General features: G+C 43.6%; 2 protein-coding genes across 2 annotated transcripts in view; both read left to right on the top strand.

The window, feature by feature from the left end:
• LOC116073730 (sodium- and chloride-dependent transporter XTRP3A) overlaps positions 1 to 4579 on the top strand; it is a 43095-nt gene extending 38516 nt beyond the window's left edge. Inside the window, exons 10-12 of the mRNA XM_031345753.1 lie at positions 3 to 112; positions 2738 to 2903; positions 3547 to 4579. Coding sequence (XP_031201613.1) covers positions 3 to 112; positions 2738 to 2903; positions 3547 to 3696 — 426 coding nt within the window. The 3' untranslated portion in view covers positions 3697 to 4579. The remainder of the gene's footprint in view (positions 1 to 2; positions 113 to 2737; positions 2904 to 3546) is intronic.
• A 435-nt stretch (positions 4580 to 5014) lies between these two features.
• The window catches only part of LOC116073740 (sodium- and chloride-dependent transporter XTRP3B), a 37056-nt gene continuing 28971 nt past the window's right edge, over positions 5015 to 13099 (top strand). Inside the window, exon 1 of the mRNA XM_031345775.1 lies at positions 5015 to 8725. Coding sequence (XP_031201635.1) covers positions 8476 to 8725 — 250 coding nt within the window. The 5' untranslated portion in view covers positions 5015 to 8475. The remainder of the gene's footprint in view (positions 8726 to 13099) is intronic.

Genomic DNA, 13099 nt, shown 5'->3' with positions numbered 1-13099 from the left:
AGGCTGGGAACTACTGGTTTGACATATTCAATGACTATGCAGCCACACTGTCCCTGCTGCTCATTGTGCTGGTGGAGACCATAGCTGTGTGCTATGTGTATGGGCTGAAGAGGTAAGGAGACCCCAGACCCTGCCTTCTACATGGGGTAGCTATGCAGCAGGGCCACATTCATAAAAAAACCATCCGTCCTCTTTGGGCATAGCTGTTTTAGATGCCAGACTTGTCAGTTTGGTCTTTTCCCTTAGATCTCAGACATCTCTTGCTTTGCCAGTTTGCCAGCTACTAACAGCTTTTTTCTGCTGCATGTTTTTCATTTTGTACCATGACATGTTTCCCTGTTGACCCTGCTGGACTCATGGCTTTCTGGGCGGGGAGGGGACTCTGCCTCCAGAATTAGATTCTTTGATCTTCACCCACCATCAGAACTTTTCAAGAACCCTGACCTGAGTCCACTTAGAAAACTCATCCTCAGCTGGGCGTGGTGCACACCTTTAATCTTAGCACAGGTGGATCTCTGAGTCCAACGTCAGTCTCGTCTATAGTGTGAGTTTCAGGATAGCCAGGCTACACAGCAAAATTTTGTCTCAAAAAAAAAAAAAAATAGAAAGAGAAAAAGAAAAAAGAAAAGAGAAAAGAAAAGAAAAAAAAACAGAAAAGAGAAAAGAAAAAATGAAAATGGAGGGGGGCATGGATGTGGTCAGAGTTCTACCTTGGTGCCTCAGCCAGCACTGGGATGGTTTTGGCCTTCCAGGTGATAGAATGAAGAAGCCTGGCATCATCACATTACATGGGGAGGTCTTGTGAAAACACTTCCAGTGTTCTGGTTGAGGAGATCTGGGTTGAGGTCCAAGAATGCAGATGCTCTTTGGAGTTCTGGGGACTAAATGCTTAGACTTACTCATGTAGAATTTTATTTTCCATTTTTTTCATCAAGCAACAACAATGAGAAACCCTTGAGAACCACAGGGCCTCAAGTCACCAGCCCTGCTGAGCAAGTTCATAAAGGGGATTCAGGGCATACTACTGTGTAGTGTTTGAATGTGATCTGGGTCAAAGATCTATGCTGTGTCATCCTTCCCTCTTCCTTAGATTTTTATGATGATCTAAACCGTTTTAGGTTTGGATAAAACCAGCCATGACACTCTAAAGAGCTGGCTATCCACTGAGAAGTGTTCCCCAAAATCCACTGAAGAACCAGAGTCCCATGACATGCTGGAGCATCTTCAGTGACCAACTGTTTCAGTAGATAAATTAGGTAAAATCAGATTGGTGCCTTTCCCCTAGGACTCAGAATCTTAAAAATGCTTGGGAAGAGGGATTATAACTTGTCACATTCCAAAACCAACTTGGGAATCCTTTCTTCTTATATTCTCCATCAGCTTACAACAAGTTGAAGTCCTTAAAAGACTGGATGATTGGATTTTCTAATATAAAGACATATAAATAATCACCCAGAAATTTTCAGGGAGACAGAAACTAGTCATGGAGTGGTATTTCAGAGTAGAAAGAAGTTAAAGAGAGGCCTGAACTTCAGCTCCCTGGAGGTGACATGACTGAAGAGGTGGACACAGTTATATCCCAGGAAATGATGGAAAGTGATGAGAAGGAGGGAGAAACAGGAGCCTTGCCTGTGATCCAGATAATGGCCAGGAGGAGCCTTCTGCTCATGCAGGAGACATTGCCATCTAGTGGTCTCCAGTAACAGAGTCCTCACTCTGCTGCAGCCAGCTCCCCTGCCTTTCTCAATTCAGAACTGAATAGGGGAGAAACAAGAGGTGTACAGCACTTTCTGATCTTTGTCCTGGTGTTCTCATTGTATATGCATGGTGGGAAACTAGAGTCCAGTTCAGGCAGCAGAATGGAGCAGGCAGAGCTCTACACAACCATATATGGACACAGTAGAACAGATAGGTATAAGGAGGCAGGTGGCTGTGGCTGCAGCTGCTGTCAATGGTATCTTATCTGGCCCCAAGCCACCCAGGCTCTGAGAGCCTTTATCAAATTCTCTGGCTTCTCTCCTGAGAAATAGAGGTTGCTTAGGTCCGTAAGTGTTGAAATGTTTTCAAACTTACACGTGTGAGCACTGCAACCTATGGGACTGACCCATCAAATCCATGGTAAATGAAAATACTTCAGTGCTGTTGCTAGTGTAGGCAAGAGGTCAAGTAAGAAAAAGGAAAAAGCCATAATATGGCCACGATGAGAATGTAGAGGGTGGTCTTTGGGCTGCAGCCTAGAAGCTTTGATCTTGCTGCGCTCTCCCTGCTCTTCCATGCTAAGGACAGGCCCTTACAAGCACAAAGTGACTGTTCTGAGACCATCTCTAGGAGCAGTAAAGAATACTTGGACCCATCACTAATGGATAGAGTGGGTGGGTGAGCAGAGAGGCAATGTCACCCTAGCCCTGTGGACTGAGGAAACTGGCATTCCCCCTCCACCATGCACCCTGGCCCCACCTTCTCTAGGAACTACCCTCAGGTCCACACCAGGAGCCTTCCTCTGAAGGCTGACACTGGGGAGATGGCCCATGACCCCTTCCTTCTTGGTCATTTTTCCCTCAGGCAACCTTAGCCCTTTTCTCGTTCCTCAACACACCTCTCCCAGGAAAGGAAGGGATCAGATGGGTTCAGGGTCACATTCAAAGATCACTGGTAACCAGAATTGCATCTTCCTAAAAGCAGAAGATATGCAATCAGAAGCCCTTCCCTCCAGGCTCTTTCCCTGTGGTCCAAACAGATTTGAAAGTGACCTTCGGGCCATGACTGGCCGCACCCTCAGCTGGTACTGGAAGGTCATGTGGGCGTTTGTGAGTCCACTGCTCATCATCGGCCTCTTTATCTTCTACCTGAGTGACTACATCCTCGCAGGAACGATGCAGTACCAAGCCTGGGATGCTACTCAGGTATGTGATGTTCCTGCAGGGCTGAGGAAGAGAGCAGAGCCAACAATGTCACTCCAGAACACAGCCCTTCAGTTTCTGATACAAGGAACCATTGCTGTGCTGTGGGGAGGTTACAGGTGATAGATAGTATGGCAGCTTCATCAAGATGTTTCAGATGCTCGATCTAGGACAGCAGAACTGGGCTCTGAGTTTTTAACTACAATGTGTGGAGACCGTAAAAGTCACCTCCACAGTATCCCAGTGGAACTTCCCCTAGAAGTGCTGGTTCCTCTGGGGTACCACATAGAAAGATTCATACAGAGCATTTCTACCAGCACAGAAAGTTCTAATCTGTGCTAAAGGTTACCTTACATTTAGGGCCTCAGAGTAAGGTACTAGATAGACTGTGTTTATGGAATTCTTTTGGAGAGTTTCACACACAACTCACATCTGCTTTAAGAGGTCAGAATTATCTATCTTTATGGCATATAGAGAAAATGGGAATAGTTTCTCTGAAGGCTTGCTGTGAATTGCAGAGCCATGGAGCATCACAGGCCTCTTCTCACTGTTGAGTATCTGTCCCTCCATAGAAGAAGGCTGGGTGAGTATGTCTCTTGGATTTGATAGGAGGGACCTTCCCCTGATGCTCAGTTTCTTCTCCCAGGGGCAGCTGGTGACCAAGGATTATCCCCCACATGCACTAGCTGTCATCGGTTTGCTGGTGGCTTCATCTACCATGTGCATCCCTCTGGTGGCCCTGGGGACTTTCATCAGGAATCGCCTCAAGAGGGGAGGCTCTGCCCCAGTGGCCTGAGAATGGACCTCCCAGAGACCGAAGTCAGCCACTCTGTCTGTTTCAGTTACTGCTTGCTGGTGGGAACTTCTTGGCTGGAGTGCTGGTCTGGGGCCTCCTGAGTCTGTAAAGATTAGGGAGCTTAGCAGAAGAAGACCACTTTGGGGAGGGGACCACATCCTTTAGGAGGGGCCCTCCATCCTCTGCCATCTGAAGGTCATGTCTTGTAGCTTCTTTGTCATCAAAGGTTAAGGCCAGTATTAAAAACTGTTGTTTTCTTGATTCTAGAAAGTTCTAGAATTTAAGGTAAAACTGCCATTAGAACTTGACTGTAACTCTAAAGGAAGCCAAAGAAGCAATTACATATTTTTGCTTAAAAGAAAACAAAATACTAAAGGGTAATTGCTTTTCAGCAGTTTTGAAGCATGTAAGGTGACATATTAGATTTAATATAATTCTTTTCTTTAAAGTTGCAATGAATATGTAATTTCTCTGTTCCCTGACTACTCTCTAAACGCTACCAGAACATAATGGCCACTAAGAGACTTTGTCTGGAGTTCCCATGGAAGTCACCTTTCTCTGAATCTAAGGTCCCTCCCAGTGGGCCAGGACCAACCTCTCTACAAATCTAGACTGTACAAGGGATCCAAACAGACACTCCCATCCATAGGGTTTCAGTGTCAGATGCATGCATAAGGATACAAGTAACTCTAACTTTGCTATAAACATCACTTGCAACCACCTTCATTCACTTCTGCATAATAATATTTTCTAAAATGTATATAAATCACACAGAGCAGTGTGTAGTTTAAAATACTCCATATTTATGGCTATTATTCATGCACCATGTGAATATGTCTTTATTCTTTTTTATCATAATAAAGTGGATCAAGGTTTATCTAGACTGAGAGTTCTTCCTGTACTAACAATCTTAGCTCTGTGAAGCTCATGGAATTCAAGGATTTCTTTGGATCTGTTTTTGCAGACACTGTTGAAAATGCATAGAACATCACTTGGAACATGAGCCAGAGATGTCTTTTATTTCTCTCTTCTATCAATAGCAAATGTAGGCACTAGAAGGGTCTTTCACAGGGCTGAAGAGAAATTTTTCTGGCTAAATCTTTGCTAAATTTGTGGAGAGCCAATGTTTGGTTCCTAGCATCTGTATTAGGAAGTCTATAACCTCCAACAACTCCAGTTCCAAGGGATTCAACATCCTCTACTGTCCTTGTTGTTACCTACATGCCCCTGTACAGACACACAAAAACACATCACATAAATTAAAATTATATATATATATATATATATATGTATATATATATATATATATATAGGTAGATAATGATGATGTATTTCCCAAAGTGAGTCTTTTAAGATAGACCTGTAACTTACTTAGAAAATAGAAGGATTTTCATTATCTTAGCTGCCACCCCATCAACACCTCCACCTTTTCTTTTCTTTTCTTTTTTTTTTTTTCTGGAATTTTTTAAAATTATTTAAATATTTATTTTTATTTTTTATTTTTATTTTTTTTAAACTTTTATTGCATTATGATGAGAACCCTCCACCTTTTCTTGATACCTGGTTTCAGAGTGATCACAGACTGTGAAATGTAAGACAAGGTATTTATTTACCTAAACGTTTACTCCTAATTTCTCATCAGGCCGTTTTCAGACTTGAAGAGTGGGCCCACCTCTTGCCAAGCACAGCAGAATCTATTTCTGAATTCTCAGGTATCTGTCCACTCCTCTCAGGCATAGTCACTGTTTCTGCACTTGCTGTGCCTTCTTGGGGGTCAGTCATAGTCAAGGTCTTGATTTCACATACCCTCAGAGGTCAAAAGAGGGAGGCTGTCTAATGTTATTATTCTATTACTATTTCAGCATGCCCAACATGTCTACCACTCTAAACACCTGGGAGCATTGAAAAGTTCCAGTGTCCATCAGAAATCCCGAGAGTGGGACCAAGCCTTGCGTAGTTTTCAAATTTCTCAGGTGAATCCAATATGCAGTCCAATCTGAGAGCCAGGGCAGAGCCTATTTAAAAAGAGAGAAAAGAACACGGTGCATTTAGAAACACTTACATCCAGTACTTGTAAAAATTTAAATACACCATTGAGCATTTCCGGTTATGAAGGGAAGTCACTTCTGTGGAACAGTTTACTCATGGAAACAGACAGGTAAGGTCATGATATCATGAAATACGGATGTTCCTCTGTTCACCCCTCTACAGGCAGTGGAACCTGGGAGCATGGAGCCTAAAAGTGAGGCAGGCTAAAGTCTAACCCAATAGCCAACTTTATTCAGAGTATCAAACAACTTATACTCTGCAGGTTAAGAAAGGCCATATGAGTAAAGTTCTCATGACTTCAAGCTGTTTACAATCACAAAGACAAGCTACACGTGGCAAAAACTTGTTTTTCCATAGAGGCATATAAACAAATAACGTAGCCACTTGTAATGGATAATTGGAAGTAAAATAACTCCTATTGGCTATAGCTGGGATGGTCATGAAAGCACATTCCAAAAACAATTCCATGTTTGAAGAAACAGAGGTCAGGAGACGTGTTTTCTTAGAATTTTCTCACAAGCACTCACAATTCTTACTGGACTCCATTCTTGAGCTGTGCTCCCACACTCCTCCACCCACGCTGGGGTTACATACTGATGCACCCACTATAAACTGAAAAGCACCCAGAGTTGAAAATGCATCTGTTACCCCTACCTTCCTGACCCTCAGTCAGGGCAGCAGCTCACAGTCAAATGATCATCAGAGCCCATGCAGCCACCAGGATTCTCCACATCTCCAGAGAGTATCCTGCTTCAGATTGCTTCCTCGAAAAGTGAGACTCAAACTATAGGTTCTACTGAATTCACTTTGCTTTTATACCATTGTAAAGCCAAAAAATCCTAAGCTTACCCAGGTCAGTGAGGAGCTGTCTACAACACAGTCAAATGAAATAGCTTTACTTGGTTTCTGTGGCTCTTATGTAGAGCAAGATGCTTCTCAATAATTCTCTTGAGATAGTACTAAGTCATATTTCAGACAAACCCTTTGCTGGTTCTTGGCACAATAGCACAATACCTATATTGGAGATAGTGAATGGAGTAATTTAGAAAATTAAATAAAATATAAAATAAAATTTAAAAAGAGTCACATGTGGTGGTAATATGTGCCTGAATTTCCACTATTTGGGAGACTGGGACTATACCTGTTTCAAAACAAAACAAAACAAACAACAACAAAACCCCATAAAAAGAAACAGGAAGATCATTTGTATAACGAAAAGGGATCAATTATCATTTTTAAAAGATTATCCATACAATAGCTATAGAATATACATTCTCATCAGCACATTGAACTTCCTCCAAATAGACCATATCTTATTTAAGGCATAAAACAAATCTCAAATAAAATTATAATTAGAAGGTAACATGAACCAGGTGTGGTAATATATACCTGTAACCCCACCTATTTGAGAGACTGAAGCAGGAAGACTGAAGACCTAGCTTAAGCAAGTATCTTAGCAAACCTCCATCAAAAGGGAGGCTAGAGCAATGTTTCAGCAGTTAAAAGCTCTGGCTGTTCTTAGAGAACCCAAATGGTGGTTCACAACAATCCATAACACCAGTTCCAGATATATGTACATACACATATATGTGTATATTTGTGTATATATGAATGATAGGTAGAGGTATCTTCATAAACAAGTATGAAGGCAAAACACAAAATAACAATAACATTTTTTAAAAAAAGACTGCAACACCACCAACATCAAAAAACAAAACAAAACAAAAAAAGACTTTTGCAAGCAGAACTAAGGAGTTTGGACTTTCTCATATGGGGAAACTAGAAACTTTGATAATTAATTAACAGTGCATGCACCAGGATGAGCAAATGATTGAAAATTGCATAACATTCTTAGTTGGTAGAATAAGACTATAAAACCCTGCCCACAGCTGTACCCACTTTCTCTCCTTTGTCCAAAATTCAAGTGACGTAGTTTGATGGTCTTTTATATCCTGTTTCTGGTAGACACAGTGAAGTTCCCATCCATAGGCAGGAATCCATTAGCCAGGGCAGCTTCCTGAGAACACTCAGGTGGGGTTAAGCTGGACTGAATCACCTGTGCTGGGAATCTGGAAACCCCAGAGAACTGAGTATCAACCCCTTTGATTGTTAGTTATTACTGAGGCCTGAGTGATGTGTAAATTAGAAATCAGACATAATGCTCAGCTCATGGTCTCTGATTACTTGCTACCCTTTAACCCTCAGTTATGCTCCTGAGGATAGCTCTGTCATTGTGTGTGCAAGGTGGGAACCCACCATAATGGTGTCCTGTTGCACTTAATGGATGTTATTGGTAGCTCAGGATGTGCCATAGTGGGAGTGTTTGTACTATAAAAATCGACAAGTACATAGACCAGAGTTTTTCTGCAGTTTGTAGCTAAACATTTTCCAGTTCATCATCATCCTCCAGCAGATACAATCATGTTTGTGAATCTTTCTGCAGACACCCTTAACAGCAACCTGAGGAGCCCAGAAACCCTGGAGTTTGAGAGACAAGGGACACAGAAAGGAATGTGGCCAAAGGTTAGTGGGAGGGTCTAAACTGGCCACCTGTGAGGTTGAGGCAGAGAGGGAGGCACTGGTCAAGAGGGAACTTACACCAGAGCCTGGTAGGGTCGAAAGCTGATTCCAGAGTCCTGGAAAGAAACAGTAGAAAACATAAGAGCTTGGGAGGTGGGGCAGAAGAGTGCACAGGTGTTGCCCATTCTACACTGAGAGTTGTCTCAGAAGATGGAATCACCTTCAGCACATGTGGTCTCCCTGCCAGAGGATGAGGAGCTACAGCCCTGGGGAGGCTCTGGAGGCCCTGGTCAGCACCTAGGAAGACTGAGGTCAACAGAGTGTGCCCAGCCTGGGGTTGTGGAGAAGGTGCGACCAAAATGGGGCCACCCCTTGCAGTTCCTACTTGCCTGTGTCTCCTATGCTGTGGGCCTGGGCAATGTATGGCGTTTCCCCTACCTGTGCCAGATGTATGGTGGAGGTGAGTGCAATGAGCAGGTGCAGCATGTCTGCCTGAGTGCTTCACATCTCAAACTTTCACCTTCCTGGAATCTGGATGAATTATAGGACAGCTGGATGTCACCTCCAAAGAGCTGACCCACAGTCCTGCACAGAAGGAAGGTTTGGCCTTTGCATCCATGGACAATGCTTTTGCTCTGCTATCTAAAACACCTTTGGCTAAGTTGAAGTCATAAAGGTTTTCTCTGTTCCTCCTTTAACTCTTTAACCTCTGGGTTGTGCATATGGAGCTATGATCTACTTTCTTCCTTTTCTGTGCATGAACCCTGACACCAGCTAAGTAAGGCTCCTTAGATTCAGTTGTTGTATTGTTTTGACAAAAGGACTGCAGAGCTCATCTGCTTAAATTGAATTATTGAGGTTTGAAGATATGATGGAAATGATTGCCCCGCACAGCTAAAGGTGACCGCACTCCCATGTTGGTACGAGTTTTGAGTTTTCTTCTGGCCTTAGGCAGCAGATAAGCATCCAGGCTCTGTCACAGAGACAAGCTGACCATGGGCCACACCAGATGTGATGTGTTTACTGCTTGATACTTTGGGTTAAAATTGGACTATCTTATGACTTTTGAGTGTTAGAGCATTAACTCTATAAATAGCTGCAGAAATATGGCCTCTGTTGTAAGTTGTCTCCAGAGAATAAACCAGACAGGCCTCAGACTCCTTCGACATCAAGTTTGTAAAACTCAGCCTTTTCAGAGCAAGGGTATTTGGCCTTGAGAAGCCTCCTGAATGAGAAGGCAGTGTACCGACCCTGCTTGCACACAAGGACAAGCTGGGGGCAGGCTCCGACCATTAGTGTTGGTATGTGCTGCCACCTGCCAACACTCTCACTCTTCCCTCCCTCATGTGGTCACAGAGCTCTTCATCACGTCTGTGACAGCTGCTCCACTTCTGGGATCTGTGAGCACCTGAATTCCACAGCTTGGTTTAGGAAAAGGCATTGGATGCAACTGAAAGGCCCACACTTGAGTAAATTGACCAACACACTGAGAGCAGAATGCCTAACGGTCCCTCTGCAACGTCTGCTCTGAGATGGCTGCTGCTTGTTCCTGGAAGATAGTGTGAGGAGAAATGGGCAGGAAGGCATGAGAGGTTGTGTGTGTGTGTGTGTGTGTGTGTGTGTGTGTGTGTGTGTGTGTGTGTGTGTGTGTCTAAACAGGACTAGTAGGAGAGAGGAGAAGACTCCAGGTTGGGTGAAGATTGACAGCCTTAGGACCATTCCCATCCCAGAAAGACAAAGCTGTTATTCTCCCTTTCCCTGTGGCTTGGTCTTTTGTCCCTGGGACCTGAGCTCCATGATCCCCTAGATGACTTGTTACATTTCTTGGCATCTCTCACCCATGATTTGAGAAGACCTCTAACTTAGAGTCATGTACGTAACTCAAAATTGTGGATAAGGACTTGGAAGTGGCTATGACTGTGCAGCACTCTGACCCTCTTCCAAATGAAGGAAGCCTCTCCAACCACAACTAGCATGATATGAAACCTAGGTAGCTCCCACTTCCACTAGGAGTAAGGAGACTAGGGGTCTTGGGCTCTGCCAGTTCATGGTAATTTGATCTTGTATGGCTACCCATTAGAACTAGGGTGGAGAGTTATGCAACAACTCTTAAGCCAAGAGACACTGGAGTCCAAGGAACCAAATGTCTTCCAGAGAGGAAGCAGAGAGGAAGGGTGAGAGAGGGTAGATTATTCCACTCCCCTGCTTATTGACTCCATGCTGGGCTCTTGAGCTATGATAGCTGGAGGCAGGAAAGATTTGCTCAGCTCTTTTCTCTCTTGAGCTATTCTAGCACATAGGAAAACCCTGAACTAGTCTTGGAGTTTCCCAGTGTAGAGAAAAGCTTGTTTTGAGTTTGAGGTGGGAGGTACCTGAAACTCAAATGGAGCTGGCGAGTGAGGTAGCAGAGCAAGTTCTGTCGATATGAAGGAAATATTTATTGGGTGCTGGCACCCAGAGGGGCTGTAGCTGTCTGCCCAGAACTCACATAGCTATTGCTGGGGTCATGGGACAAATGACCCTGTACAGCCTAGCCCAGGCTTCCCCATGTTCCTGGTGTATAAGTAAAGCTCTCTGCTGGCCTTGCAAGACACTGGTCTGTGGACATCTCAAATCTGATGGGTGGGTGAGTAGGAAAGAAAGTTGCAAGAACATGTAGTTAGCTGAGGGCTGCAGGTGGGGCTGCTGAAATCTTGCTTTAAACATGCATGAGGCCCTGACTTCCATTCCTAGCACAGTAACTGTCAATCCATGGAGCTAAAGGAAACCTAGAAGTTTTCCCAATCCTGAGTCTCTAGCACTATGATTACTAGACCTGGGATGCTCATGAGAATTTTCAGCAGTGTAGGGCCAGGTGCTAATTAAGCTGCTACCACTGACAGCTGTAAGCAAAGAAGGATCAGCCTGCTTGGGTTGTGAGATAGAGATGAGAGCGTCACTGGGAATTAAAGCTGCTCTTTCTGCCTGGCATCTCCAATTTTCTCAATTTATAGAATATCTTTTCCCCTCCTTGCTGCCTGCTTTTGTTTCTGCCCCATAGTACCATGGGGAGCCCCCACTTTTGCCCTCACTTTCCATTGCTGTGACATAAACAGAGAAAAGTATTACACATTCTCTTATTATGGGTGCATGTAAATTATTTGTCCTGAGTGCTTAGGGTGTTTGCTTACAGATTATTTATTTGAATGGGAAAAATAGGCCAAAGAAAATATTTACTTCAAGTTATTTTGAATGGCTGATCTTATAAGATTAGGAATTCATTAAGGTCACAAGATATTAAAGAATCAATTGTAAGAGCAAATAATATGCCAGGCATGGTGGTGCACATCTTTAGTCCCAGCACACAGGGTGATCCTTCAACTCAGGGGCCAGAAGCAGGTAGGTAATCTTGAGTTTGAGGTCAGTCTGGTCTACAGATCAAGTTCCAGGACAGCCAAAGATACTCAGAGAAACTGTCTCAAAAAGAACAAAAACAAACAAAAACCAAAGAGACAGAGGAGAGAGAGGAGGGAGGGGAGGGAGGGAGGAGGAGGATGGAGAGAGGAGAGAGAGGGAAGAGAGAGAGAGAGCGACGCTGCTGCTCTGGCTTGTCTTGCAGGCAGCAGGGACTCCCCTAGACTTGTTCTTACCCCTTTGGATCTCTTTTATCCACTGGCCTAAAGTAAGGAACACCTGATTAGAATTTTTTAAAGCCAGTAAGGGAAGATATCAGATATATAAACCAGAAGAGAAGAAAGTCTCCATGGCTATGAACAGATCCTGCTGTGTGTTTCAGAGTTACATTGACTGGTTTCTTGCTGTGTGAAATTTAAGAGGCTATTTCAGGCCCCCACATTTCCTAGCACTTCATAATTTCTTTCAAGTGTTGCCAATAAGGGAAGCATCTTCAGGAACACTCCCAGAAGCAACAGAGGGGTGCATTAGTTGTAGCAGAAACCACTCACTGTTGGAGAGTCAGAAGAAGAGATTAAGCTCTGAGGCTCTGAAGGCAGACTACAGTGTTCTGAGCACATAAGGGAGTTCTTCTAGTTTCTTGGTTCCCATGGTTAACAAAGACTGAAATGTATAGTTCTATTTTTCCACCTGGGATACCATCTTCTTAGTCTGCCCTGGTTGCTATGGTTGGGGGATTTTCAGAGGTTGGAAGATATGTTACCCAGTGGCCAGTCAAGAATGCCCTTTCAGATGTCCAACTGTTATGCTGTGAATACTTTTTTATGGGGAGGGGGGAGAAACAGGGTTTCTTTGTGTAGCCTTGGCTGTCCTGGAACTAGGTCTGTATACTTGGCCTTAAACTCTCAGAGATCTGCCCTTTTTAATCTTGATGATCCTTGGGACTATGATCACTCTTCCTCCCAATTAGATACCCCATTCTCCATCAGGGATGGCTTTGGGCCTCTTCCCATTATGGATCCACATTCTCTGTAACTTTCTGTGTAACAGGGGCTAGTTGTTGTAGTCTCAAATCCTTAACCTCATGGTTATGTAGTTAGACATAATAGGGAATAGGATGGATGCATCCAGATCCTGTTGAAAGATGGACAGAGTTGTTGGTAAATAGCAGTGGCCTGAACACATGCCTAATACATGTTTGAAACTTTGCTGGACAGTATGAAAGGACACACAAACCTGTTTCAGTTTGGTGATACTAGACTCAGGGAAAAGCCACAGTCACACAGTTTGCACAACTGGGAGTTGTCTCCCCCAAAGCGTTCTCATCTGGGGACCAGATAGAAATGTGAACAACCCTACTTGTCAGCCAAGGCTGTTAATGGGCTGGCAATTCTTTTTTTTTTTTTTAAACTTTTATTGCATTATGATGAGAAAAGTTACA

Source organism: Mastomys coucha, unplaced genomic scaffold (assembly GCF_008632895.1).
Source record: "Mastomys coucha isolate ucsf_1 unplaced genomic scaffold, UCSF_Mcou_1 pScaffold23, whole genome shotgun sequence".
NCBI classification, from domain to species: domain Eukaryota; kingdom Metazoa; phylum Chordata; class Mammalia; order Rodentia; family Muridae; genus Mastomys; species Mastomys coucha.
The sequence above is the reverse complement of the archived record's forward strand: the minus strand, read 5'-3'. Positions and strand labels throughout refer to the sequence as shown.